Source organism: Oncorhynchus mykiss, chromosome 8 (assembly GCF_057628025.1).
Source record: "Oncorhynchus mykiss isolate SJ-2025 chromosome 8, ASM5762802v1, whole genome shotgun sequence".
Taxonomy (NCBI): Eukaryota; Metazoa; Chordata; class Actinopteri; order Salmoniformes; family Salmonidae; genus Oncorhynchus; species Oncorhynchus mykiss.
The window spans coordinates 4,735,693-4,762,522 of NC_143029.1; the positions used below are offsets into that span (position 1 = coordinate 4,735,693).

General features: G+C 41.9%; 1 protein-coding gene and 1 pseudogene across 1 annotated transcript in view; one reads left to right on the forward strand and one right to left on the reverse strand.

Moving 5' to 3' along the window:
• Positions 1 to 26,830, forward strand: part of LOC110529268 (neuronal acetylcholine receptor subunit alpha-2) — a 48,767-nt gene that overhangs the window by 14,634 nt on the left and 7,303 nt on the right. Inside the window, exons 4-6 of the mRNA XM_090183183.1 lie at positions 10,926 to 11,035; positions 18,458 to 18,659; positions 20,614 to 20,836. Coding sequence (XP_090039309.1) covers positions 10,926 to 11,035; positions 18,458 to 18,659; positions 20,614 to 20,836 — 535 coding nt within the window. The remainder of the gene's footprint in view (positions 1 to 10,925; positions 11,036 to 18,457; positions 18,660 to 20,613; positions 20,837 to 26,830) is intronic.
• Positions 21,647 to 25,605, reverse strand: LOC149981371 (uncharacterized; annotated as a pseudogene).

The following is a 26,830-nucleotide window of genomic DNA, read 5'->3' on the forward strand; positions in this document are numbered from 1 at the left end:
TCCCCCCTTATCTCAGCTCGCTGGTCACCATAGCATCTCCCACCTGTAGCACACGCTCCAGCAGGTATATCTCTCTATTCACCCCCAAAACCAATTCTTTCTTTGGCCGCCTCTCCTTCCAGTTCTCTGCTGCCAATGACTGGAACGAACTACAAAAATCTCTGAAACTGGAAACACTTATCTCACTCACTAGCTTTAAGCACCAACTGTCAGAGTAGCTCACAGATTACTGTACATAGCCCACCTATAATTTACACAATTTTGAACATGAAAAGTTATTAATAAACAAATTAGGCACATTTGGGAAGTCTTGACACAACATTTTGAACAGAAATGCAATGGTTAATTGGATCAGTCTAAAACTTTGAACATACACTGCTGCCATCTAGTGGTCAAAATCTATATTGCACCAGGGCTGGAATAATACATTATGGTCTTTCTCTTGTATTTCAAAGATGATGGTACAAAAATAACAGTTGTTTTTTTCTTTGTATTATCTTTCACCAGATCTAATGTGTTATATTCTCCTACATTCCTTTCACATCTCCACAAACTTCAAAGTGTTTCCTTTCAAATGGTATCAAGAAAATGCATATCCTTGCTTCAGTTCCTGAGCTAAAGGCAGTTAGATTTGGATATGACATTTTAGGCGGAAATTGAAAAAAAAGGGGCGGATCCGTAAGAGATTTTTAATAACAATATTATCTATCTGTTCTGACCATGATAAAACTGCGTCCAACATGATGCCTAGTAGTTTCGTTTTTTTCACTTGCTCTATATGCGTTCTATTCATCGACAAATTCAAGCATATATCTTGAACCAAATACAATACACTTAGTTTTAGAAATGTTCAACACCAATTTGTTCATATCAACCCACTCAGACACCATTCTTAGTTCACTGCTCAGTACATCTGTTAGCTCATTAAATTCTGATGCTGCGCTATACATTGTAGTCATTAGCCTACATGACCACTCTTGCTTTCTTCATTATTGAAGGTGCATCATTAGTGAAGATAGAGTAGAGAAGAGGGCCTAGGCAACTTCCTTGAGGAACACCACAGTTTATATCTTTATTGTTTGAAAGGATGCCATTAAATAAAACGTTTTGCCTTCTCCTGGATAGATAGCTTCCCATCCATGGTAGTGCTGCAGACTTAAAACCATAACATTTGAGTTTACCTAGTAACAGTTTATAATCAACTACATCAAAAGCAACACTGCACCAACTAACTTCCTGTCTTCCATACTCATTAACCAATCATCTGTCATTTGTGCTAAGGCCGTACTCGTAGGATGCCCTTCTTTGTATGCATGCTGGAAACCCGTTATCCGACCATTACATGAGAAATAATCCTAGATTTGTACAGATATAATTTACTTAACACAGGCAGCAAGCTTATAGGACAACTATTAGGACCATTGAATGCAGATTTTTTTAATTCTTAGGTAGTGGAATAACCTTTGACTCCTTCCAGACTTCTGGGCCCACCCCATACATCAAGCACTTATTACAAATATGAGAGATTGGAGCTGATATTTGGTTAGCCGTAACTCTAAACAATTCGGTGTCAAGATTATCTGTACCAGGTGACTTGTCATCCGAAAGAAACAACAGCGTCCTTTCTACCTCTTCCCTTTCTACTTGGTGAAATTCAAACCTGCATGGCCTCTCCTTCATGATCCAATCTTTTATAAGGTTATATCACATGGAGCCATCAGTTGGAATCATAGCATTCCTCAACTTGTCCACTTTGCCGGTAAAATATGAATTAAAGTAGTTTGCAATGTCATGTGGTTTCGTAATAAATTTACCATTTGATTCAGCAAAAGAGGCAGGCATGTTTGAATTCCTACCCATAATAGTGTTCAACGTTCTCCACAGTTTTTTCCCATCAGCCTTCACTTCATTGATTTTGCGCTGATAGAATCACTTCTTCTTTTCTTTGTTTGTCTTGGTCCCCAAGATTTCTTAATTTACAATAACTTTGCTTAGCAAAACAGAGTGCCAGATTTATCTGCTATCTTTCTGACGTTATAACGTTGAATCATTACATTTCTCAGCTCATCATCAATCCATGGGGGGCACCATTTGACCTCACAGTGCATTTTCTGAAAGGGGCGTGCTTATCAGCTGTACTCATCAATAACTTCTTAAAAGGGGCGTGTTTATCAGCTATACTCATTAATAACTTCATAAAGGGGCGTGTTTATCAGCTATACTCATTAATAACTTCATAAAGGGGCGTGTTTATCAGCTATACTCATTAATAACTTCATAAACAAACTTAGTGGCATTTCAGGATCATCCTCACTACACACTTCTAACCATTGTGCATTCTTAATCTCATCCACAAATTTGTCCTGATTGAACCCTCTGTAGGACCTTGGGTAGGTTACCTGAGGGCCAGCCTTTGGTATTTTAGTATTCCTAGTGAGTGAGTCCTGATTGAACCCTCTGTAGGACCTGTGGTAGATTACCTTAGGGCCAGGTATTGTAGTGTTCCTAGTGAGTGAGTCCTGATTGAACCCTCTGTAGGACCTTGGGTAGGTTACCTGAGGGCCAGCCTTTGGTATTGTAGTGTTCCTAGTGAGTGAGTCCTGATTGAACCCTCTGTAGGACCTGTGGTAGATTACCTTAGCGCCAGCCTTTGGTATTGTAGTGTTCCTAGTGAGTGAGTCCTGATTGAACCCTCTGTAGGACCTGTGGTAGATTACCTTAGGGCCAGCCTTTGGTATTGTAGTGTTCCTAGTGAGTGAGTCCTGATTGAACCCTCTGTAGGACCTGTGGTAGATTACCTTAGGGCCAGCCTTTGGTATTGTAGTGTTCCTAGTGAGTGAGTCCTGATTGAACCCTCTATAGGACCTGCGGTAAATTACCTTAGGGCCAGCCTTTGGTATTGTAGTGTTCCTAGTGAGTGAGTCCTGATTGAACCCTCTATAGGAACTGTGGTAGATTACCTTAGAGCCAGCCTCTGGTATTGTAGGGTTCCTAGTGAGTGAGTCCTGATTGAACCCTCTATAGGACCTGTGGTAGATTACCTTAGGGCCAGGTATTGTAGTGTTCCTAGTGAGTGAGTCCTGATTGAACCCTCTATAGGACCTGTGGTAGATTACCTTAGGGCCAGGTATTTTAGTGTTCCTAGTGAGTGAGTCCTGATTGAACCCTCTATAGGACCTGTGGTAGATTACCTTAGGGCCAGGTATTGTAGTGTTCCTAGTGAGTGAGTCCTGATTGAACCCTCTATAGGACCTGTGGTAGATTACCTTAAAGCCAGCCTTTGGTATTTTAGTATTCCTAGTGAGTGAGTCCTGATTGAACCCTCTATAGGACCTGTGGTAGATTACCTTAGAGCCAGCTTCTGGTATTTTAGTGTTCCTAGTGAGTGAGTCCTGATTGAACCCTCAATAGGACCTGTGGTAGATTACCTTAGAGCCAGCTTCTGGTATTTTAGTGTTCCTAGTGAGTGAGTCCTGATTGAACCCTCTATAGGACCTGTGGTAGATTACCTTAGGGCCAGCCTTTGGTATTGTAGTGTTCCTAGTGAGTGAGTCCTGATTGAACCCTCTATAGGACCTGTGGTAGATTACCTTAGGGCCAGCCTCTGGTATTGTAGTGTTCCTAGTGAGTGAGTCCTGATTGAACCCTCTATAGGACCTGTGGTAGATTACCTTAGGGCCAGGTATTTTAGTGTTCCTAGTGAGTGAGTCCTGATTGAACCCTCTATAGGACCGGTGGTAGATTACCTTAGGACCAGGTATTTTAGTGTTCCTAGTGAGTGAGTCCTGATTGAACCCTCAATAGGACCTGTGGTAGATTACCTTAGAGCCAGCTTCTGGTATTTTAGTGTTCCTAGTGAGTGAGTCCTGATTGAACCCTCTATAGGACCTGTGGTAGATTACCTTAGGGCCAGCCTTTGGTATTGTAGTGTTCCTAGTGAGTGAGTCCTGATTGAACCCTCTATAGGACCTGTGGTAGATTACCTTAGGGCCAGCCTCTGGTATTGTAGTGTTCCTAGTGAGTGAGTCCTGATTGAACCCTCTATAGGACCTGTGGTAGATTACCTTAGGGCCAGGTATTTTAGTGTTCCTAGTGAGTGAGTCCTGATTGAACCCTCTATAGGACCGGTGGTAGATTACCTTAGAGCCTCTGGTATTTTAGTGTTCCTAGTGAGTGAGTCCTGATTGAACCCTCTATAGGACCTGTGGTAGATTACCTTAGGACCAGGTATTTTAGTGTTCCTAGTGAGTGAGTCCTGATTGAACCCTCAATAGGACCTGTGGTAGATTACCTTAGAGCCAGCTTCTGGTATTTTAGTGTTCCTAGTGAGTGAGTCCTGATTGAACCCTCAATAGGACCTGTGGTAGATTACCTTAGGGCCAGCCTTTGGTATTGTAGTGTTCCTAGTGAGTGAGTCCTGATTGAACCCTCTATAGGACCTGTGGTAGATTACCTTAGGGCCAGCCTCTGGTATTGTAGTGTTCCTAGTGAGTGAGTCCTGATTGAACCCTCTATAGGACCTGTGGTAGATTACCTTAGGGCCAGGTATTTTAGTGTTCCTAGTGAGTGAGTCCTGATTGAACCCTCTATAGGACCGGTGGTAGATTACCTTAGAGCCTCTGGTATTTTAGTGTTCCTAGTGAGTGAGTCCTGATTGAACCCTCTATAGGACCTGTGGTAGATTACCTTAGGACCAGGTATTTTAGTGTTCCTAGTGAGTGAGTCCTGATTGAACCCTCAATAGGACCTGTGGTAGATTACCTTAGAGCCAGCTTCTGGTATTTTAGTGTTCCTAGTGAGTGAGTCCTGATTGAACCCTCTATAGGACCTGTGGTAGATTACCTTAGGGCCAGGTATTGTAGTGTTCCTAGTGAGTGAGTCCTGATTGAACCCTCTATAGGACCTGTGGTAGATTACCTTAGGACCAGCCTTTGGTATTGTAGTGTTCCTAGTGAGTGAGTCCTGATTGAACCCTCTGTAGGACCTGTGGTAGATTACCTTAGGGCCAGCCTTTGGTATTTTAGTATTCCTAGTGAGTGAGTCCTGATTGAACCCTCTATAGGACCTGTGGTAGATTACCTTAAAGCCAGCCTTTGGTATTTTAGTGTTCCTAGTGAGTGAGTCCTGACTGAACCCTCTATAGGACCTGTGGTAGATTACCTTAGAGCCAGCCTTTGGTATTTTAGTATTCCTAGTGAGTGATTCCTGATTGAACCCTCTATAGGACCTGTGGTAGATTACCTTAGGACCAGCCTTTGGTATTTTAGTGTTCCTAGTGAGTGAGTCCTGATTGAACCCTCTATAGGACCTGTGGTAGATTACCTTAGGGCCAGCCTTTGGTATTGTAGTGTTCCTAGTGAGTGAGTCCTGATTGAACCCTCTATAGGACCTGTGGTAGATTACCTTAGGGTCAGCCTCTGGTATTTTAGTGTTCCTAGTGAGTGAGTCCTGATTGAACCCTCTATAGGACCTGTGGTAGATTACCTTAGGGCCAGGTATTGTAGTGTTCCTAGTGAGTGAGTCCTGATTGAACCCTCTATAGGACCTGTGGTAGATTACCTTAGGGCCAGGTATTGTAGTGTTCCTAGTGAGTGAGTCCTGATTGAACCCTCTATAGGACCTGTGGTAGATTACCTTAGGACCAGCCTTTGGTATTGTAGTGTTCCTAGTGAGTGAGTCCTGACTGAACCCTCTATAGGACCTGTGGTAGATTACCTTAGAGCCAGCCTTTGGTATTTTAGTATTCCTAGTGAGTGATTCCTGATTGAACCCTCTATAGGACCTGTGGTAGATTACCTTAGGACCAGCCTTTGGTATTTTAGTGTTCCTAGTGAGTGAGTCCTGATTGAACCCTCTATAGGACCTGTGGTAGATTACCTTAGGGCCAGCCTTTGGTATTGTAGTGTTCCTAGTGAGTGAGTCCTGATTGAACCCTCTATAGGACCTGTGGTAGATTACCTTAGGGTCAGCCTCTGGTATTTTAGTGTTCCTAGTGAGTGAGTCCTGATTGAACCCTCTATAGGACCTGTGGTAGATTACCTTAGGGCCAGGTATTGTAGTGTTCCTAGTGAGTGAGTCCTGATTGAACCCTCTATAGGACCTGTGGTAGATTACCTTAGGGCCAGGTATTGTAGTGTTCCTAGTGAGTGAGTCCTGATTGAACCCTCTATAGGACCTGTGGTAGATTACCTTAGGACCAGCCTTTGGTATTGTAGTGTTCCTAGTGAGTGAGTCCTGACTGAACCCTCTATAGGACCTGTGGTAGATTACCTTAGAGCCAGCCTTTGGTATTTTAGTATTCCTAGTGAGTGATTCCTGATTGAACCCTCTATAGGACCTGTGGTAGATTACCTTAGGACCAGCCTTTGGTATTGTAGTGTTCCTAGTGAGTGAGTCCTGATTGAACCCTCTATAGGACCTGTGGTAGATTACCTTAGGGTCAGCCTCTGGTATTTTAGTGTTCCTAGTGAGTGAGTCCTGATTGAACCCTCTATAGGACCTGTGGTAGATTACCTTAGGGCCAGGTATTGTAGTGTTCCTAGTGAGTGAGTCCTGATTGAACCCTCTATAGGACCTGTGGTAGATTACCTTAGGGCCAGCCTCTGGTATTGGAGTGTTCCTAGTGAGTGAGTCCTGATTGAACCCTCTATAGGACCTGTGGTAAATTACCTTAGGGCCTTTGGTATTTTAGTGTTCCTAGTGAGTTCAACCAGGTTATGATCACTGTAACCTGGTGCCACTGATACAGCTTTAGAACAACGTTCAGCCATGTTAGTAAAAATGTGATCGATACAAATTGATGATGTAATACCAGACCTATTAGTGAACATGTTCTGGTTGGTCAAAACTTGGGTCAGGTTGCATGGCAACTGAAATAATTTTCTTTCTCATTGGACAGTTGGTGTAAAAAAAATATTTAAAAAAAATCAGTATTCATATCTCCCCAAAATATATTTCCCTATTGTTAGATGATACCTTATCCAACATTTAGCAAATTACATCAAGATATTTCACATCAGCACTAGGTGGCCTATAGCAGCAATCAACTAGTATAGGTTTCAAATGTGATCAATGAAACTCCACCCGTAGCGCCTCTAATCCATTCAACATTCAACATCCTGACGTTGTTTTACTGGAATGTGATTCTGGATGTAAACTGCAACTCCTCCCCCATATCTATTTCTGTCCCAACTTGAACAAATTATATCTATGTATAGAGATCTCAGCATCCTCAAAGGAAGAGTTCAAGTGAGTCTCTGATATTGCCAATACATGAATATTGTTTGACTGCACTACACAGCCTATTTCATGAATTTTGTTCCTTTAAACTGCATATATTTTAAGGGAGCAACTAACAGACCTTTCTTTATGAGATGTATATGTCCAAACATGAATCAATAGTTGGAATCTGAGAGAGAGAATACTCAGTCTGTGTGTGTGTGTGGCTGGAATGACTTGTGTCTGTCGCTCCTCCTAACTCTATGGGAGGGAGGGTGAACAATCAGTTTGTTATTCCTCAGGTATGCTATGTCACCTCGTTCTCTTGCAGCCTTCATAGCTGCTAGTAGTTCCTTTCTTCTTTGACGGACTGAATCAGAGAAATCCTCATTGATGAAGATGAAGGACCCTTTAATCTCTTTTTAAGGCATTTGGCTTTTTCAAGGACTGCAAGCTTATTGAGGAACCTGAAGAATTTCACTACATTTGGCCTGAGTCTGGTTCCATTGGCACCAACATTGGCACCACCATTGGCACCACCATTGGCACCACCATTGGCACCAACATTGGCACCACCAGTGCCCCCTGGTCCCCAGACCTGTGAGCAAGTTCCAGCTCAACCTGTTGATCCAATTGTAGCTCCTCAGGAGACAGCTTTTGAACCTTGTCCTCTGATTCAGCCCATGTCCCACTTCGGCTCTCCTGGATACCATCTATTACAATAATATTTATCCTTGATTGCCCATTCAGGTAATCAGCCTTCCCAGACATGTTCTGGAGGTCCTCCCTGACTGTGGTGATTTCATTCGGCCTTCCCAGACATGTTCTGGAGGCCCTCCCTGACTGTGGTGATTTCATTCTGCCTTCCCAGACATGTTCTGGAGGCCCTCCCTGACTGTGGTGATGTCATTCGGCCTTCCCAGACATGTTCTGGAGGCCCTCCCTGACTGTGGTGATGTCATTCGGCCTTCCCAGACATGTTCTGGAGGCCCTCCCTGACTGTGGTGATTTCATTCTGCCTTCCCAGACATGTTCTGGAGGCCCTCCCTGACTGTGGTGATTTCATTCTGCCTTCCCAGACATGTTCTGGAGGCCCTCCCTGACTGTGGTGAATTCATTCCACATAGAGGAACTGTTTCTGGGAAGTGTATCCTGTGTGGTCTTCAACACATCCACATCCTTCTGTATGAACAGAAGGCTTGTTTTAATGTCTTGTACATCTTCAGTCAGGTCGTCCAGACGTTTGTTGGTCGACTCCATGGTCATTTGTATGAAGCTTTTAAAGTTATTTTCCTGCTGAAGTAGGATTTCCTCATGGAAAACGTTCTGCTTCTGCAAGAGTTCACCTACCTGCCCAGCAGAGATGTGATCCTCATCTTTTTTTTCAGAGGCATGACAGTACTAATAGTAGGACGAGCCCGCTATTCACTCCGTGAAATGAGAGAAGCTGGCAGTAGAAAACTCTGGAAATCGGTAGTCCTAAAACCCGAGATAAATAGAAATGCGGTCCTAGCATCAAGGGCTAACCGGTTAGCATGCTTGGTGTCCAGCAGTAGTAGATCAGGTTGCCTAGCTTGATAGCTAGTAGCTAGGCTAGCTTCTTCGCCAATGTAGTACCACCTTGTTTGAGAAAAGGATCCCGGAACATATATCAGCGGTCCCAACGCTAACTGCGTCCCAGGATCCAGATATGAATAGGAAAACTACTGTAAACTTTTATTATCTAAGTAGGTAGTTTATTGTTAAAGTAAAACAAATCGAGTCTCTAGTCTTGTACTGCGCATGATGATGCAGAGTTTCCTCTAGGATTTTGCCTAGAGGACACCCTGCATATACAGTGGGGCAAAAAAGTATTTAGTCAGCCACCAATTGTGCAAGTTCTCCCACTTAAAAAGATGAGAGAGGCCTATAATTTTCATCATAGGTACACTTCAACTATGACAGACAAAATGAGAAGAAACAAAAATCCAGAAAATCACGTTGTAGGATTATTTATGAATTTATTTGCAAATTATAGTGGGAAAATAAGTATTTGGTCACCTACAAACAAGCAGGAATTCTGGCTCTCACAGACCTGTAACTTCTTCTTTAAGAGGCTCCTCTGTCCTCCACTCGTTACCTGTATTAATGGCACCTGTTTGAACTTATTATCAGTATAAAAGACACCTGTCCACAACCTCAAACAGTCAAACTCCAAACTCTACTATGGCCAAGACCAAAGAGATGTCAAAGGGCACCAGAAACAAAATTGTAGACCTGCACCAGGCTGGGAAGACTGAATCTGCAATAGGTAAGCAGCTTGGTTTGAAGAAATCAACTGTGGGAGCAATTATTAGGAAATGGAAGACATACAAGACCACTGATAATCTCCCTTGATCTGGGGCTCCGCGCAAGATCTCACCCCGTGGGGTCAAAATGATCACAAGAACGGTGAGCAAAAATTCCAGAACCACACGGGGGGACCTAGTGAATGACCTGTAGAGAGCTGGGACCAAAGTAACAAAGCCTACCATCAGTAACACACTACGCCGCCAGGGACTCAAATCCTGCAGTGCCAGACGTGTCCCCCAGCTTAAGCCAGTACATGTCCAGGCCCATCTTAAGTTTGCTAGAGAGCATTTGGATGATCCAGAAGAAGATTGGGAGAATGTCATATGGTCAGATGAAACCAAAATAGAACTTTTTGGTAAAAACTCAACTCGTCGTGTTTGGAGGACAAAGAATGCTGAGTTGCATCCAAAGAACATCATACCTACTGTGAAGCATGGGGGTGGAAACATCATGCTTTGGGGCTGTTTATCTGCAAAGGGACCAGGACGACTGATCCGTGTAAAGGAAAGAATGAATGTATTGTGGTATTTTGAGTGAAAACCTCCTTCCATCAGCAAGGGCATTGAAGATGAAACGTGGCTGGGTCTTTCAGCATGACAATGATCCCAAACACACCGCCTGGGCAACGAAGGAGTGGCTTCGTAAGAAGCATTTCAAGGTCCTGGAGTGGCCTAGCCAGTCTCCAGATCTCAACCCCATAGAAAATCTTTGGAGGGAGTTGAAAGTCCGTGTTGCCCAGCAACAGCCCCAAAACATCACTGCTCTAGAGGAGATCTGCATGGAGGAATGGGCCAAAATACCAGCAATAGTGTGTGAAAACCTTGTGAAGACTTACAGAAAACGTTTGACCTCTGTCATTGCCAACAAAGGGTATATAACAAAGTATTGAGATAAACTTTTGTTATTGACCAAATACTTATTTTCTACCATAATTTGCAAATAAATTCATAAAAAATCCTACAATGTGATTTTCTGGATTTTTTTCTCATTTTGTCTGTCATAGTTGAAGTGTACCTATGATGGCCTCTCTCATCTTTTTAAGTGGGAGAACTTGCACAATTGGTGGCTGACTAAATACTTTTTTGCCCCACTGTATGTAGCATGTGTGTGGCTGAGGTGTTTTCAGTACATTCAGAATGTATACTGTAGCATGTGTGTGACTGAGGTGTTTTCAGTCCATTCAGAATATATACTGTAGCATGTTTGTGACTGAGGTGTTTCAGTACATTCAGTTTAAATACTGTAGCATGTGTGTGACTGAGGGGTTTTCAGTATGAATTACGTAATTGGTTTGTTAAAGGGTTAATAGGCTCTTTCTGATGAGACCTCGAGGACCTGAACAACCTCTCGTCTCCTTGTGTGTGTTCTCCTCTTAGGAGTGGAATGACTACAAGCTACGCTGGAGACCGTCTGACTACGACAACGTCACATCCATCAGAGTCCCGTCTGAACTCATCTGGGTCCCAGACATCGTCCTCTACAACAAGTGAGTGACAGCGAAACTGTTGTTTGTCCTGAAATGGTCGTCATTAACGTAAAAGCAAAGTAGAGTTCGGGAGACTCCACGTCTAGTCCTATTTCAATGGTTAAATGTCGCCATCTACTGGGTTCCTGAATCATAAGCTTAACATCATAAATGGTTGACATTCAACAGATGCTCTTATCCAGAGTGAATTACAGGCACAATTAGGGTGCAAGTGCCTTGCTCAAGGGCACATCAACAGATTTTTCAACTAGTTGGCTCATGGATTCTCACCGACAACCTTTCAGTTACTGGCCCAATGCTCTAAACCGCTGGGCCGTCGTTTTCTCAAAAGTAATTTCCCGCTACAATGAGCTGACATCTGTGATCCCGTCTACATGTTATGGAGCACGACGCCACTAAGGATTTCATAGATGACAGGAGTCAATGTACCTGTTTCTGTTAGAGTGTTAATGATTTAACAGCAGCTGTAGGCCCAATCTTGATAAAGTTCTGATCTTAAACAGCCATCCCATCCCCAGTAATATACTGCCATGTTATCCTGATCCTAGAAATCCCCAGTAATATACTGCCATGCTATCCTGATCCTAGAAATCCCCAGTAATATACTGCCATGTTATCCTGATCCTAGCCATCCCCAGTAATATACTGCCATGTTATCCTGATACTAGCCATCCCCAGTAATATACTGCCATGTTATCCTGATCCTAGCCATCCCCAGTAATATACTGCCATGTTATCCTCCTCCTAGCCCTCCCCAGTAATATACTTCCATGTTATCCTGATAGACTTATCATTATGCTGCCATGTTATCCTGAACCTAGCCCTCCCCAGTAATATACTGCCATGTTATCCTGATCCTAGCCATCCCCAGTAATATACTGCCATGTTATCCTGATCCTAGCCATCCCCAGTAATATACTGCCATGTTATCCTCCTCCTAGCCCTCCCCAGTAATATACTGCCATGTTATCCTGATCCTAGCCCTCCCCAGTAATATACTGCCATGTTATCCTGATCCTAGCCCTCCCCAGTAATATACTGCCATGTTATCCTCCTGCTAGCCCTCCCCTGTAATATACTGCCATGTTATCCTGATCCTAGCCCTCCCCAGTAATATACTGCCATGTTATCCTGATCCTAGCCCTCCTAATAGTTTTCTCCTCATCTAAATTTATTCAACTTTCACGGCTGAATGTATCAGATTAAACTCCTAGTATTTAATGACTGGGTTTCACCTCATCAAGCTCTTCTGTATGATCACTATCAGTTAGTGAAATTAAAAAGGTGTGTGTCTGTGTGTGTGCGCGCACGCGTGTGAGAGATTTGAGGAAGATGTAATGATAGACGTATCATTATATCTCTAATCTACAGCTATTATCAGTGCGTATTAAAGCCATGATCAGGGATGTGTAGCTCTTCAGAAGAGGAGATAAATTACAGACTGCAATAGAGGAGATAAGTTCTGGAGATTGTTCCTGGAGGATCATAACTCTCTACCAAAACAATGGCTCTGAGTCATGTGTGTTTTGGTGTGTAAATAAACAAGTTGTGAGGTGCTGATAAGGTTCCTGTCATATTGAAATGTCAAATCCCAGCTAGCACATAACGTTCTGAGAACCTTATGTTTCTTAGAGCTTGGTGAGAGTGTGGTCGTCCTATGGTTATTTCACAAACAACCTTCCCGTCAATGTTCTGGGAATGGTGCAGGATAGGTGCTTGGCTTTGGAACATTCTCAGCACATTTAAGGAACTTGACAAAATAACTTTCTTTTCTTGGTATTTCATTATATTAACAGAACGTTTCCTAAATGTTCAATTTAACATTTAATTTCAATTTTGGTAATATTCTAGAAACGTTCTCCAACTGGTTTGGAATGGGAGTGTTCGGGTCCTACTAGCGAGACAACTTCCGGTAAAACTGAAGGGCGTGCAAGTGTCTTATATCTTATACATATAAGTGTCTTATATCGGATGAAAGCCTAAATTCTTGTTAATCTAATTGCTCTGTCCGATTTACTGTAGCTATTACAGCGAAAACCTGCCAAGCGATTGTTTGAGGATGGCACCCCACATCAAAATATTTTTCCACCATCACAGGTTTCATACATTCACAAATAACAATGAAATATTAATTTACTTTTTTGAAAATCTTCCTCTGATTTGTCATCCAAAGGGTCCCAACTATAACATGTAGTGTTGTTTTGTTAGATAAAATCCTTCTTTATATCCCAAAATGTCAGTTTGGTTGGCGCCCTCGATTTGAGCAATCCACTCGTTCAACTTGCAGAGATAGGAATCCGAACATCTACCCCTTAACTTTGTTTCAACAAGTCAAAATGCGGTTCTATTCACTCCTCAGATACTTTAAAATGTAATCAAACTATACAATTTCTTACGGAAAGAAGTATGTTCAATAGGAAACGCATTTTAGCAGGTGCGTAATGTCGTCATGTCACACACAAAAATGAATATCCAAGACTGTGTCCTTCTGCTAAAACAGATATTTCTTATTTGTTTTTGAAGTTACAAGCCTGAAACCTTGAACATAGACTGCTGACACCCTGTGGAAGCCATGGGAATTGCATCCAGGGAGCTCATTTTCAATATGACCGTACTCTTGCATTTCTAAGAAGATGGTCTCTCCAAAAAACTCCAGTTGGTTTTGCTTTGGATTTTCTCCTACCATTTTTATTGTGTTATATTCTCCTTCATTATTTCAACATTTCTACAAACTTCAAAGTGTTTTCTTTCCAGTGGTACCAATTATATGCATATCCTGGCCTCTGTGCCTGAGTAACAGGCAGTTTACTTTGGGCACATCATTCAGACAGGAAGTGGAGGAAAAAAGGGTCCTAGCCCTAAGAAGTTTAAGAATGTTAAGAAATAACGTACTCCTGTGGGAATATTATTAGGTCAGCATAACGTTTCATACAGGCTTCCTTATGGTTCTATTTAAATGTTCTCAAATTTTTATGAGAACGTTAAGAAAACTTTAGTAATCACATGTGTAAGTGTATGCCAAAGTAACCTTCACATAACCGATAATTTCCGTTCTCAGAACGTTAATAAAACCTCTCAGGGAACCTTTCAGATAACAAGAGTAAAACGTTCTCAGAACCTCCCTGGAGCATACTAAAACGTTCTCAGAGCCTCCCTGGAACCTAAGTAAATCGTTCTCAGAACCTCCCTGGAACCATAGTAAATCGTTCTCAGAACCTCCCTGCAACCTAAAAATGAGCTTTCCCTGAACAGAGGAAATGTTCAATTCTGCTCTCAAAACATGACAAAGACTCAGTTTTATCGGTCAGAAAATGTATGGCTTCATTCCCAGAACCAATTGGAAACCAAAAATGTATGTTCCACTACCCAAATATGCTAGCTGGTAAGTGGCCTTAACAATATTTTCAGGGAGCTAAATTTGCAAAAACTGGACTATTTACCAGATTGACAGAGTTATGTATTGCCTAACCCTGATAGTTTCAAGAATAATCTAAAAACGATTTTAATCATCGTTAGATTATTAATGTAAAGTCTACAACAATTCACAATGTCTAACACTGTACTGTACAACCATATAACTTTGTACAACAGGTTGGTCCAAACAAGTATTGTAATTTGTTGAGAAGCATGCATATATATATATACACAGTTGAAGTCAGAAGATTACATACACCTTATCCAAATACATTTAAACTCAGTTTTCACTTAATTGTCAATTCCTGACATTTAATCCTAATAAAAATTCTGTCTCAGGTCAGTTAGGATCAACACTTTATTTTAAGAATGTGACATGTCAGAATAATAGTAGAAATTTTTATTTATTTCAGTGTTTACTTCTTTCATCACTTTTCCAGTGGGTCAGAAGTTTACATACACTCAATTAGTATTTGGTAGCATTGCTTTTAAATTGTTTAACTTGGGTCAAATGTTTTGGGTAGCCTTCCACAAGCTTCCCAAAATAAGTTGGGTGAATTTTGTCCCATTCCTCCTGACAGAGCTGGTGTAACTGAGTCAGGTTTGTAGGCCTCCTTGCTTTTTCAGTTCTGTCCACAAATGTTCTCTGTGATTGAGGTCAGGGCATTGAGATGGCCACTCCAGTACCTTGACTTTGTTGTCCTTAAGCCATTTTGCCACAACTTCGGAAGTATGCTTGGGGTCATTGTTCATTTGGAAGACCCAATTGCGACCAACTTTAACTTCCTGACTGATGTCTTTATATGTTGCTTCAATATATCCACATAATTTTTCTACCTCATAATGCCATCTATTTTGTGAAGTGCACCAGTCCCTCCTGCAGCAAAGCACCCCCACAACATGATGCTGCCACCCCCGTGCTTCACGGTTGGGATGGTGGTCTTCGACTTGCAAGCCTCCCCTTTTTTCCTCCAAACATAACGATGGTCATTATGGCCAAACAGTTCTATTTTTGTTTCAACAGACCAGAGGACATTTCTCCAAAAAGTATGAACTTTGTCCCCATGTGCCGTTTCTGGCTTTTTTTATGGCGGTTTTGGACCAGTGGCTTCTTCCTTGCTGAGCAGCCTTTCAGATTATGTTGATATAGGACTTGTTTCACTGTGGATATAGATACTTTTGTACCTGTTTCCTCCAGCATCTTCACAAGGTCCTTTGCTGTTGTTCTAGGAATTATTTGCACTTTTCGCACCAAGGTACATTCACCACCGCTGCGGGGTCCCATGGTGTTTATACTTGCGTACTATTGTTTGTACAGATGAACGTGGTACCTTCAGGCATTTGTTAATTGCTCCCAAGGATGAACCAGACTTGTGGAGGTCTACAACTTTTTTTTCTGAGGTCTTGGCTGATTTATTTTGTATTTTTCCATGATGTCAAGCAAAGAAGCACTGAGTTTGAAGGTTGGCCTTGAAATACCTCCACAGGTACACCTCCAATTGACTCAAATTATGTCAATTAGCCCATCAGAAGCTTCTAAAGCCATGGAATCCTTATCTGGAATTTTCCAAGCTGTTTAAAGTCACAGTCACCTTAGTGCACGTAAACTTCTGACCCACTGGAATTGTGATACAGTGAATTATAAGTGAAATAATCTGTCTGTAAACAATTGTTGGAAAAAATACTTGTGTCATGCACAAAGTAGATGTCCTAACCGACTTGCCAAAACTATAGTTTGTTTACAAGAAATTTGTGGAGTGGTTGAAAAAACGAGTTTTAATGAAAGTGTACTTGTATGTAAACACCTAAGTGTATGTAAACTTCCGACTTCAACTGTATGCATATGACGCAAAAAATAGGCTACTTGTTTTGTATCTTAGAAATCACTGCGCACCTCATCAGCCCAACCAAGCAACTCATTAACTTGATCTCACTGTAAAAAGCGTCTAGACATTATCACCCATTGCTTAGCAGTAGGGGTTTTTAACAACGAGGTACCGACGGCAACAAAAGTTGTCATCTGCCTCTCCGACCGTCTGCCTCCGACCGTCTGCCTCTCCGACCGTCTGCCTCTCCGACCGTCTGCCTCCGACCGTCTGCCTCTCCGACCGTCTGCCTCTCCGACCGTCTCCGACCGTCTGTCTCTCCGACCGTCTGCCTCTCTGACCGTCTGCCTCTCCGACCATTGTTTGAAGTTTGAATAGCGCTCTCCCCCGGCCTATATTAACATGTCAGGACGACATATTGGCGAAACCTTATGCATCAGCATAATGTTTCTGGATATATAAAACGACTTGACAATAGAACAAAAGGAAATGCAGCTGGTTTCCTGTCTCTCCAGCTTCAGTTTGAAGTGATTGTGTTAGCTGTGTAGTTGGCTAACATTCACTAGAAAGAGCGTCACAGTGGGTGATATAAATAGTCAGTGTTATAATGACAATTTTCATTTATTTTTTACCTTTGTTTAACTAGGCAAGTCCATTAAGAACAAATTCTTATTTTCAATGACGTTTTTTTGGAACATTGGGTTAAAACCTCTTTGGGCTAGGGGGCAGAATTTTTACTTTTGGATAAATAGCGTGCCCAATTTCAACTTCCTGCTACTCATGCCAAGAATATAAGATATGCACATTATTCATATATTTGGATAGAAAACACTCTGAAGTTTCTAAAACTGTTTGAATCATGTCTGTGAGTATAACATAACTTATGTAGCAGGCAAAACCCAGAGGACTAACTGTTCAGATTTTGTTTTTGCCTCTCTCTGTTCCCTGACCTGTTATTGCCAAGGGATATTTCTTAGGTACCTGTTTCCAGTTCCTACCGCTTCCGCTGGATGTCCCCAGTCTTTGGAATTTGGTTGAGGTTATTCCTTTGTGCAATGAAGAAGTAGGCCAACTCGGAACTGGGGACACTTTTGTGAGTTGCGCAAGACGTGAAAAGTGGCGCTGGTTTGTTTTCTTTCCTGTATTGAACACAGATTTCCCCGTCTACAATTTGATCGATTATTAACGTTTAAAAATACCTAAAGTTGTATTACAAAAATAGTTTGAAATATTTTGGCAAAGTTTATAGGCAACTTTTGAAATATTTTGTAGTGATGTTGCATTTTTTGTAAGCTGTTTTTTTCTGGATAAAACACGCTTTATAAATGGACATTTTGGATATATATGGACGGAATTAATCGAACAAAAGGACCAATTGTGATGTTTATGGGACATATTGGAGTGCCAACAAAAGAAGCTCGTCAAAGGTATTGCATGTTTTATATTTTATTTCAGCGTTTTGTGTAGTGCCTGCAGGGTTGAAATATGCTAACTCCTTTGTTTACTGCTGGTGCTATCATTAGATAATAGCTTCTTATGCTTTCGTTGAAAAGCCTTTTTACAATCTGACATGTTGGCTGGATTCACAACGAGTGTAGCTTTAATTGAGTATCTTACATGTGTGATTTAATGAAAGTTAGAATTTTTATTTTATTTGAATCTGGCGCTCTGCATTTTCCCTGGCAATTGGCCAGTTGAGACATTTGCGTCCCGCCTATCCCTAACTAGTTTTAACTGCCTTGATCAGGGGCAGAACGACATATTTTTTTACCTTGTCAGCTCGGGGATTTTATCTTGCAACCTTTCGGTTACTAGTCCAACACTCTAACCACTAGGCTACCTGCCCGCCCAATAATGACCTTTTCTGTATATTTGGTCCGGCAGTAGGCTACAAGTATAGCCTGTAGTGTATATCTGCTTGATGAGCAAGATGATCGAGGCACTAAATTCAGCAGCACGGATAGCGCTAACACTTTCAGCAGAAGCACTAGCTGTGCCTTCCCACAGCAATCTGCCAGAACAAACGGTGCCAATCGAACTAACGACCTGAGGGTTTGGCTGGTAACGATGCCAATTATCTACGGTACAACAGCAACACAGCCGTGCAACAAAAACAAAAAAGGTATTTTAACACGCCCTCTCGTGTAAAAACCTCTGTTCTGCTCTCCTCTCCTCCCTCCAGTGCAGACGGTGAGTTCGCCGTGACCCACATGACCAAGGCCCACCTGTTCTACAATGGGAAGGTGCGCTGGGTTCCCCCGGCCATCTATAAGTCCTCCTGCTCTATAGACGTTACCTTCTTCCCCTTCGACCAGCAGAACTGTAAGATGAAGTTTGGCTCTTGGACCTACGACAAGGCTAAAATAGACCTGGAACGCTTCGAGGTATGGGATTGTATCAATCAAATCAAGCAAGCAATGTTGTACATGTGTTGTACAAGATGTGAATGACGTGGATAACGTGTGAATGCACAGTGTTTATTTGTTATACAGATCTTGAACCAGGCTACTGTATATGTTATTGCTAACTCCATTGCTGTCAGAAGCTAGTTTTCCATCCAACTCGCGACAGATTTTCATGTTAATTTTCTAGAATCGGCATAAAGAAAACAATTTTCCCCACCAGTGGTATTTCCATCAAACAGACTTGTCTGTTAAAATCCGTGGGTGATGATGTAGTGCACACAAAATGTACTTTTTCCATTTAAGTTTTCCAAGTGCAAAATAAACATTTAAAGTTCAATGTGTTTCCATCACATTTTATACGGACGACTTTGTCACAAAGAAACTGTTGCGTAAAATAGCAAATGTGAGCTTGATGAACTTCACAGTTTGGGGAAAGTGCATGGTGATGAGCTTGATGAACTTCATAGGGTGGGGAAAGTGCACGGTGATGAGCTTGATGAACTTCACAGGGTGGGGAAAGTGCACGGTGATGAGCTTGATGAACTTCACAGGGTGGGGAAAGTGCACGGTGATGAGCTTGATGAACTTCACAGGGTGGGGAAAGTGCACGGTGATGAGCTTGATGAACTTCACAGGGTGGGGAAAGTGCACGGTGATGAGCTTGATGAACTTCACAGGGTGGGGAAAGTGCACGGTGATGAGCTTGATGAACTTCACAGGGTGGGGAAAGTGCACGGTGATGAGCTTGATGAACTTCACAGGGTGGGGAAAGTAAACGGTGATGAGCTTGATGCTCTTTTCCAATACAACTCGAGGGTCTTATTCTGGTGACGTGATCATCGATGCATGGCTGCCGATTGACAAATCTCGCTCTTTTGTCAACAATAATCTCATCATGCTGGATGTGCCGAGAGGCGGAAAAAGATCCCAATTGTCATACTTGAGTAAAAATAAAGATATCTTTAATAGATTAATTAATTAATACATTTTACTACTTCACTCAAGTGAAGTAACCGTCGCCTAGTAAAACATTACCTGAGTAAAAGTCTAAAAGTATTTGGTTTTAAATATTAAAAATGGCAAAAAGTGTCTGAATACTTTCCGAATGCAGTGTATGTAAGTAACAAAATTAAATGTAATTGCTAAAATACTTAAGAATCAAAGTAAAAGTATGAATCATTCCTTATATTTAGCAAACCAGACGATTTTACTGATAGCCAGGGACACACTCCAAGGCTCAGACATAATTTACAAATGAAGCATTTGTGTTTAGTGAGTTCACCACATCAGAGGCAGCAGGGATGACCAGGGATGTGCTCTTGATAAGTGCGTGAATTCTCACAATTCTCCTGTCCTGCTAAGCATTCAAAATGTAACTAGTACATTTGGGTGTAAGGGAAAATGTATTGAGTAAAAAGTACATAACATTTTCATTAGTTGTCAAAAATATAAATAGTAAACTACAAATACCCCCCGAAAAACTACTTAAGTAGCAAAATGTATTTTTATGTGCAATAAGTCATCACGCACAGCCTTTTATCCGCAACAAGTCAATTTGATGGAAACATATCATAGGCCAGGTCGCAATTGTAAATGAGAACTTTTTCTCAACTTGCCCACCTGGTTAAATAAAGGTGAAATAAAAATAAATAAATAAATGAATATAAATAAATCTGGTGGGGAAAACGCGCAGATTTGCATGAAAATCTGGCGCCAATTGAATGGAAACGTGGCTAGTGTCAAGCCACACAGAGAGTAGAATCACACTGGCACCAGACAAGTGTGACAAAGGAACACTTGAAGCTCATCTCCATCCCCTAGAACCCGACAGACCCGAACCACTATATTTATACAGTATGATATAAGTTTATAGATGTCTTGTGATGCCATATGAAGTCTTTGAAGAGTGGGACGGTTGATCTCTATCCCCTAGAACACTGTGGATCTGAACAACTACTGGGAGAGTGGAGAGTGGGCCATCATCAACGCAGTGGGAACCTACAACACCAAGAAGTACGACTGCTGTCATGAGATCTACCCTGATATCACCTACTTCTTCATCATCAGACGGCTGCCTCTCTTCTACACCATCAACCTGATCATCCCCTGTCTGCTCATCTCCTGTCTGACCGTCCTAGTCTTCTACCTCCCCTCAGGTAGGTCCTAGTCTTCTATCTTCCCTCAGGTAGTTCCTAGTCTTATATCTCCCCTCAGGTAGGTCCTAGTCTTCTATCTCTCCTCAGGTAGTTCCTAGTCTTCTATCTCCCCTCAGGTAGGTCCTAGTCTTCTATCTCCCCTCAGGTAGATTCCTAGTCCCCCCCCAGGTAGGTCCTAGTCTTATATCTTCCCTCAGGTAGGTCCTAGTCTTCTACCTCCCCTCAGGTAGGTCCTAGTCTTCTATCTTCCCTCAGGTAGTTCCTAGTCTTCTACCTCCCCTCAGGTAGGTCCTAGTCTTCTATCTCCCCTCAGGTAGGTCCTAGTCTTCTATCTCCCCTCAGGTAGGTCCTAGTCTTCTATCTCCCCTCAGGTAGGTCCTAGTCTCATCTCAGGTATGGTCCTAGTCTCCCCTCAGGTAGGTCCTAGTCTCCCCTCAGGTAGGTCCTAGTCTCCCCTCAGGTAGGTCCTAGTCTCCCCTCAAGTAGGTCCTAGTCTCCCCTCAGGTAGGTCTTAGTCTCCCATCTCCCCTCAGGTAAGTAGATTAACAGAGAATGTCCGTAATGTTACCGGTGTAAAACGGTTGGCTAGTTAGAGGTGAAGCTAGTAGAGTTTCAATCGGTGACATCACTCACTCACTCAGAACTTGACGTATTTGTTGTTTTCCTTTTTGCTCTGCAAGAGCCACTGCCTTTTTGGAGCAATAACTAATGATGAGTTGTCGGTGACTGTTGTTCGATGTGTTCAGAGGGTCCCTGGTTCGAGCCCAGGTTTGGGCAAGAGAGACGGAAGCAATACTTTTTAATTTTTTTTTAGCTAACGTCCCCATCTAGTGGAGGTTTTGGAACATCACAGGTTGATACAACTGAAAATAGTCCAGATTTCACACACATATTGTATATATACAGTGCCTTGCGAAAGTATTCGGCCCCCTTGAAATTTGCGACCTTTTGCCACATTTCAGGCTTCAAACATAAAGATATAAAACTGTATTTTTTTGTGAAGAATCAACAACAAGTGGGACACAATCATGAAGTGGAACAACATTTATTGGATATTTCAAACTTTTTTTTGCTGTAAGTCGCTTGGGGTATGTCTCTATCAGTTTTGCACATCGAGAGACTGAATTTTTTTCCCATTCCTCCTTGCAAAACAGCTCAAGCTCAGTGAGGTTGGATGGAGAGCATTTGTGAACAGCAGTTTTCTATGTGATAATGTCTAGCTGAAAATGTGGAGGTGAAGTCCAGGAAGGTCTTCACTTCTCCCTGGTTCTCCGCCTGACAACTCCACTTCCTGTTGTTGTCCTTCCTCTGGAGAGTCGCAGTCAGAGTGATGTCACAGTCAGAGTGCTGTCACAGTCAGAGTGCTGTCACAGTCAGAGTGCTGTCACAGTCAGAGTGATGTCACAGTCAGAGTGATGTCACAGTCAGAGTGATGTCACAGTCAGTGTGCTGTCACAGTCAGAGTGATGTCACAGTCAGAGTGATGTCACAGTCAGAGTGCTGTCACAGTCAGAGTGCTGTCACAGTCAGTGGTCTTTGTGAGCTGGTATCCGGAGTCTCCCTGCAGCTCAGTACCTGTCTCATCCACCCAGCTCAGACTATCATATAAGAAACAGCTTCCAGTTCCAGCCCAGATGGTCTGAAAGCACCTTAAGGTCACTGGTCGATCAGGCCTTAGATCCCTGGGGGTGGACAACGACACTAAGACAGAAATTAATATATTTTAACTTAACTGTTAAAGATACATAAAATACATATATTAATGGATTATTTGACTAAAAACCAACTGGGTTGAAACAGTGATATTCACTGGTAAGAAGATTCACATTCACAAAAGCAACCTCTCCACGTTGGGGTCCACCCTCGGTAAAGGTATTGTAGACACTGGTATTATCCAGCATCCTCGGCTCTGACATGCTGAACATGTCGAGAGCAGTCAGACTCTCAGACCCTCAGTCTCTCAGCTCCTCTCTGAGGTTTCTGTTCTAACCTGTCCCTCCACAAACCAACTCAGTGATGGGCTTGTGGAGATCTCCAAAAACACCATGCAATTGAGGAGCAGTTTGGTTAAACCACGTTGGGACACAGCAGACTGACGTCGTTTCCCACATTGGAGTACAGAGAGTCACCACTGACCCCTGGATAGAGAGAACACGTTCCAGGATAGAGAGAACATGTTTCTGGATAGAGAGAACACGTATCTGGATAGAGAGAACACGTTTCTGGATAGAGAGAACACGTTTCTGGATAGAGAGAACACGTTTCTGGATAGAGAAACGTTCCAGGATAGAGAGAACATGTTTCTGGATAGAGAGAACACGTTTCTGGATAGAGAGAACACATTTCTGGATAGAGAGAACACGTTTCTGGATAGAGAGACGTTCCAGGATAGAGAGAACACGTTTCTGGAATAGAGAGAACACGATTCTGGATAGAGAGAACATGTTTCTGGATAGAGAGAAAACGTTTCTGGATAGAGAGAACACGTTTCTGGATAGAGAGAACATGTTTCTGGATAGAGAGAACATGTTTCTGGATAGAGAGACGTTCCAGGATAGAGAGAACACGTTTCTGGAATAGAGAGAACACGTTTCTGGAATAGAGAGAACACGTTTCTGGATAGAGAGAACACGTTTCTGGATAGAGAGAACACGTTTCTGGATAGAGAGAACACGTTTCTGGATAGAGAGAACACGTTTCTGGAATAGAGAGAACACGTTTCTGGATAGAGAGAACACGTTTCTGGATAGAGAGAACACGTTTCTGGATAGAGAGAACACGTTTCTGGATAGAGAGAACAAGTTTCTGGATAGAGAGAACATGTTTCTGGATAGAGAGAACACGTTTCTGGATAGAGAGAAAACGTTTCTGGATAGAGAGAACACGTTTCTGGATAGAGAGAACACGTTTCTGGATAGAGAGAACACGTTTCTGGATAGAGAGAACATGTTTCTGGATAGAGAGAACACGTTTCTGGATAGAGAGAACACGTTTCTGGATATAGAGAACACATATCTTAGAAAACGTCTCTTTTGTGCACATTGTGGTGTTTTGTTTTGGACAGTTACATGCTGAAATACAAATTCTGTGTTAAATAAATAAATACATACATCATTAAAACCATTTAATGCTGAACTTTAGGCTTCTAGTGAACAATGATACTCAACATATTTTGAGTTGAATGTGTGACTCAAGTGTTGGAGTGGTTGTTTAAACGGCAGTCCAAGAAGCCCCTTTCCCCCATAGCAGGGTTTGAGACGTTGTTTAAATGACAGTACAGGAAGCCCCTTTCCCCATAGCAGGGTTTGAGACGTTGTTTTAACGGCAGTACAAGAAGCCGTTAAACATTCCCAGTGGGTCAGAAGTTTACATACACTCAATTGGTATTTGGTAGCATTGCCCTTAAATTGTTTACTTGGGTCAAATGTTTTGGGTAGCCTTCCACAAGCTTCCCACAATAAGTTGGGTGAATGTTGGCCCATTCCTCCTGACAGAGCTGGTGTTACTGAGTTGGGTTTGTAGGCCTTCTTGCTCGCACACGCTTTTTCAGTTCTGCCCACACATTTTCTATAGGATTGAGGTCAGGGCTTTGTGATGGCCACTCCAATACCTTGACTTGGTTGTCCTTAAGCCATTTTGCTACAACTTTGGAAGTATGTTTGGGGTCATTGTCCATTTGGAAGACCCATTTGCGACCAAGCTTTAACTTCCTGACTGATGTCTTGAGATGTTCCTTTAATATATCCACATAATTGTCCTACCTCATGATGCCATCTATTTTGTGAAGTGCACCAGTCCCTCCTGCAGAAAAGCACCTGATGATGCTGCCACCCCCGTGCTTCAAAGTTGGGATGGTGTTTTTCGGCTTGCAAGCCTCCCACTTTTTCCTCGAAACATAATGATGGTCATTATGGCCAAACAGTTCTATTTTTGTTTCATCAGACCAGAGGACATTTCTCCAAAAAGTATGATCTTTGTCCCCATGTGCAATTGCAAACCGTAGTCTGTCTTTTTTATGCCGGTTTTGGAGCAGTGTCTTCTTCCTTGCTGATTGGCCTTTCAGGTTATGTCGATATAGGACTTGTTTTACTGTGGATATAAATACATTTGTACTTGTTTCCTCCAGCATCTTCACAAGGTCCTTTTCTGTTGTTCTGGGATTGATTTGCACTTTTCGCACCAAAGTACGTTCATCTCTAGGAGACAGAACGCGTCTCCTTCCTGGTACCTTCAGTCATTTGTAAATTGCTCCCAAGAATGAACCAGACTTGTGGAGGTCTTGTCTTTTTATGTTCCAATGATGTGTAAATGACAAAGTAGAAGTCCTAACCGACTTGCCAAAACTATAGTTTGTTAACAAGAAATTTGTGGAGTGGTTGAAAAACGAGTTTTAATGACTCCAACCTAAGTGTACGTAAACTTCCGACTTCATCTGTATCTATCAGGTGGTTGAATTATGTTGAATATCATATTTGATAAGTCATAGTTTCTTTGAACTTGTTTCAATGTTGACAGTAAAATGTTATATTTGAATCAATTTCATTGTTGCAATTTCAGGCCTTCGACTTAAATAAAGACATACCTACCTATATTGAAATAAAATGTGAAGCCACAGTCAAACAATTCCTGCCTGAACAGTGACTCCTACTGGTATATGAAGGCTAATGTATGTCAGTGAGAACTAGTCTACTGTACCATCCAGATGCCTACCTCTATGTACCCTGTTCAGCTTTGGAAACAAGCAGCGTTCGTTTCTTCTGAGCGGTCATGTCAACACCTATGGATACTGATGCACGTCCATACTCCTTTGCGTTGACCAATAGACTACCCGAATAATGTCGACAGGTTAAAAGTAACTCCTTCTTCTTTTCTTAAACAAGCTGTATGTGAAAGTGAATTCGGAGTGAGGTTGGGTTTATTTTGGCTACGTTGACATCTGATTTACCCAAAGGACACCATCATTTCAACGTGAAGCTAAGTTTACTATCATTCATTCATGACTGATCTTTTGAAGTTACCATTAGCTCTATAAATACGATGCCAAATTCATGATATTAATATTAAACCTTAACATTTGGAAATTGTCTTTTACAAATATGATATTCATCATTTATATGGATGAGATAATATCCAAATGTAAGTGTCTCTTTTTTGATTTCACAAATGTTCTATTCTATTTATAGGGCTAAGTTGCCAAAAGGCAGTCTTTTCCATGGTAACAAACCTTTCTGTTTAGTTTATACCCCTGGTAAAGGCAGTCTTTTCCATGGTAACAAACCTTTCTGTTTAGTTAATACCCCTGGTAAAGGCAGTCTTTTCCATGGTAACAAACCTTTCTGTTTAGTTTATACCCCTGGTAAAGGCAGTCTTTTCCATGGTAACAAACCTTTCTGTTTAGTTAATACCCCTGGTAAAGGCAGTCTTTTCCATGGTAACAAACCTTTCTGTTTAGTTAATACCCCTGGTAAAGGCAGTCTTTTCCATGGTAACAAACCTTTCTGTTTAGTTAATACCCCTGGTAAAGGCAGTCTTTTCCATGGTAACAAACCTTTCTGTTTAGTTAATACCCCTGGTAAAGGCAGTCTTTTCCATGGTAACAAACCTTTCTGTTTAGTTTATACCCCTGGTAAAGACAGTCTTTTCCATGGTAACAAACCTTTCTGTTTAGTTAATACCCCTGGTAAAGGCAGTCTTTTCCATGGTAACAAACCTTTCTGTTTAGTTAATACCCCTGGTAAAGGCAGTCTTTTCCATGGTAACAAACCTTTCTGTTTAGTTAATACCCCTGGTAAAGGCAGTCTTTTCCATGGTAACAAACATTTCTGTTTAGTTAATACCCCTGGTAAAGGCAGTCTTTTCCATGGTAACAAACCTTTCTGTTTAGTTAATACCCCTGGTAAAGGCAGTCTTTTCCATGGTAACAAACCTTTCTGTTTAGTTAATACCCCTGGTAAAGACAGTCTTTTCCATGGTAACAAACCTTTCTGTTTAGTT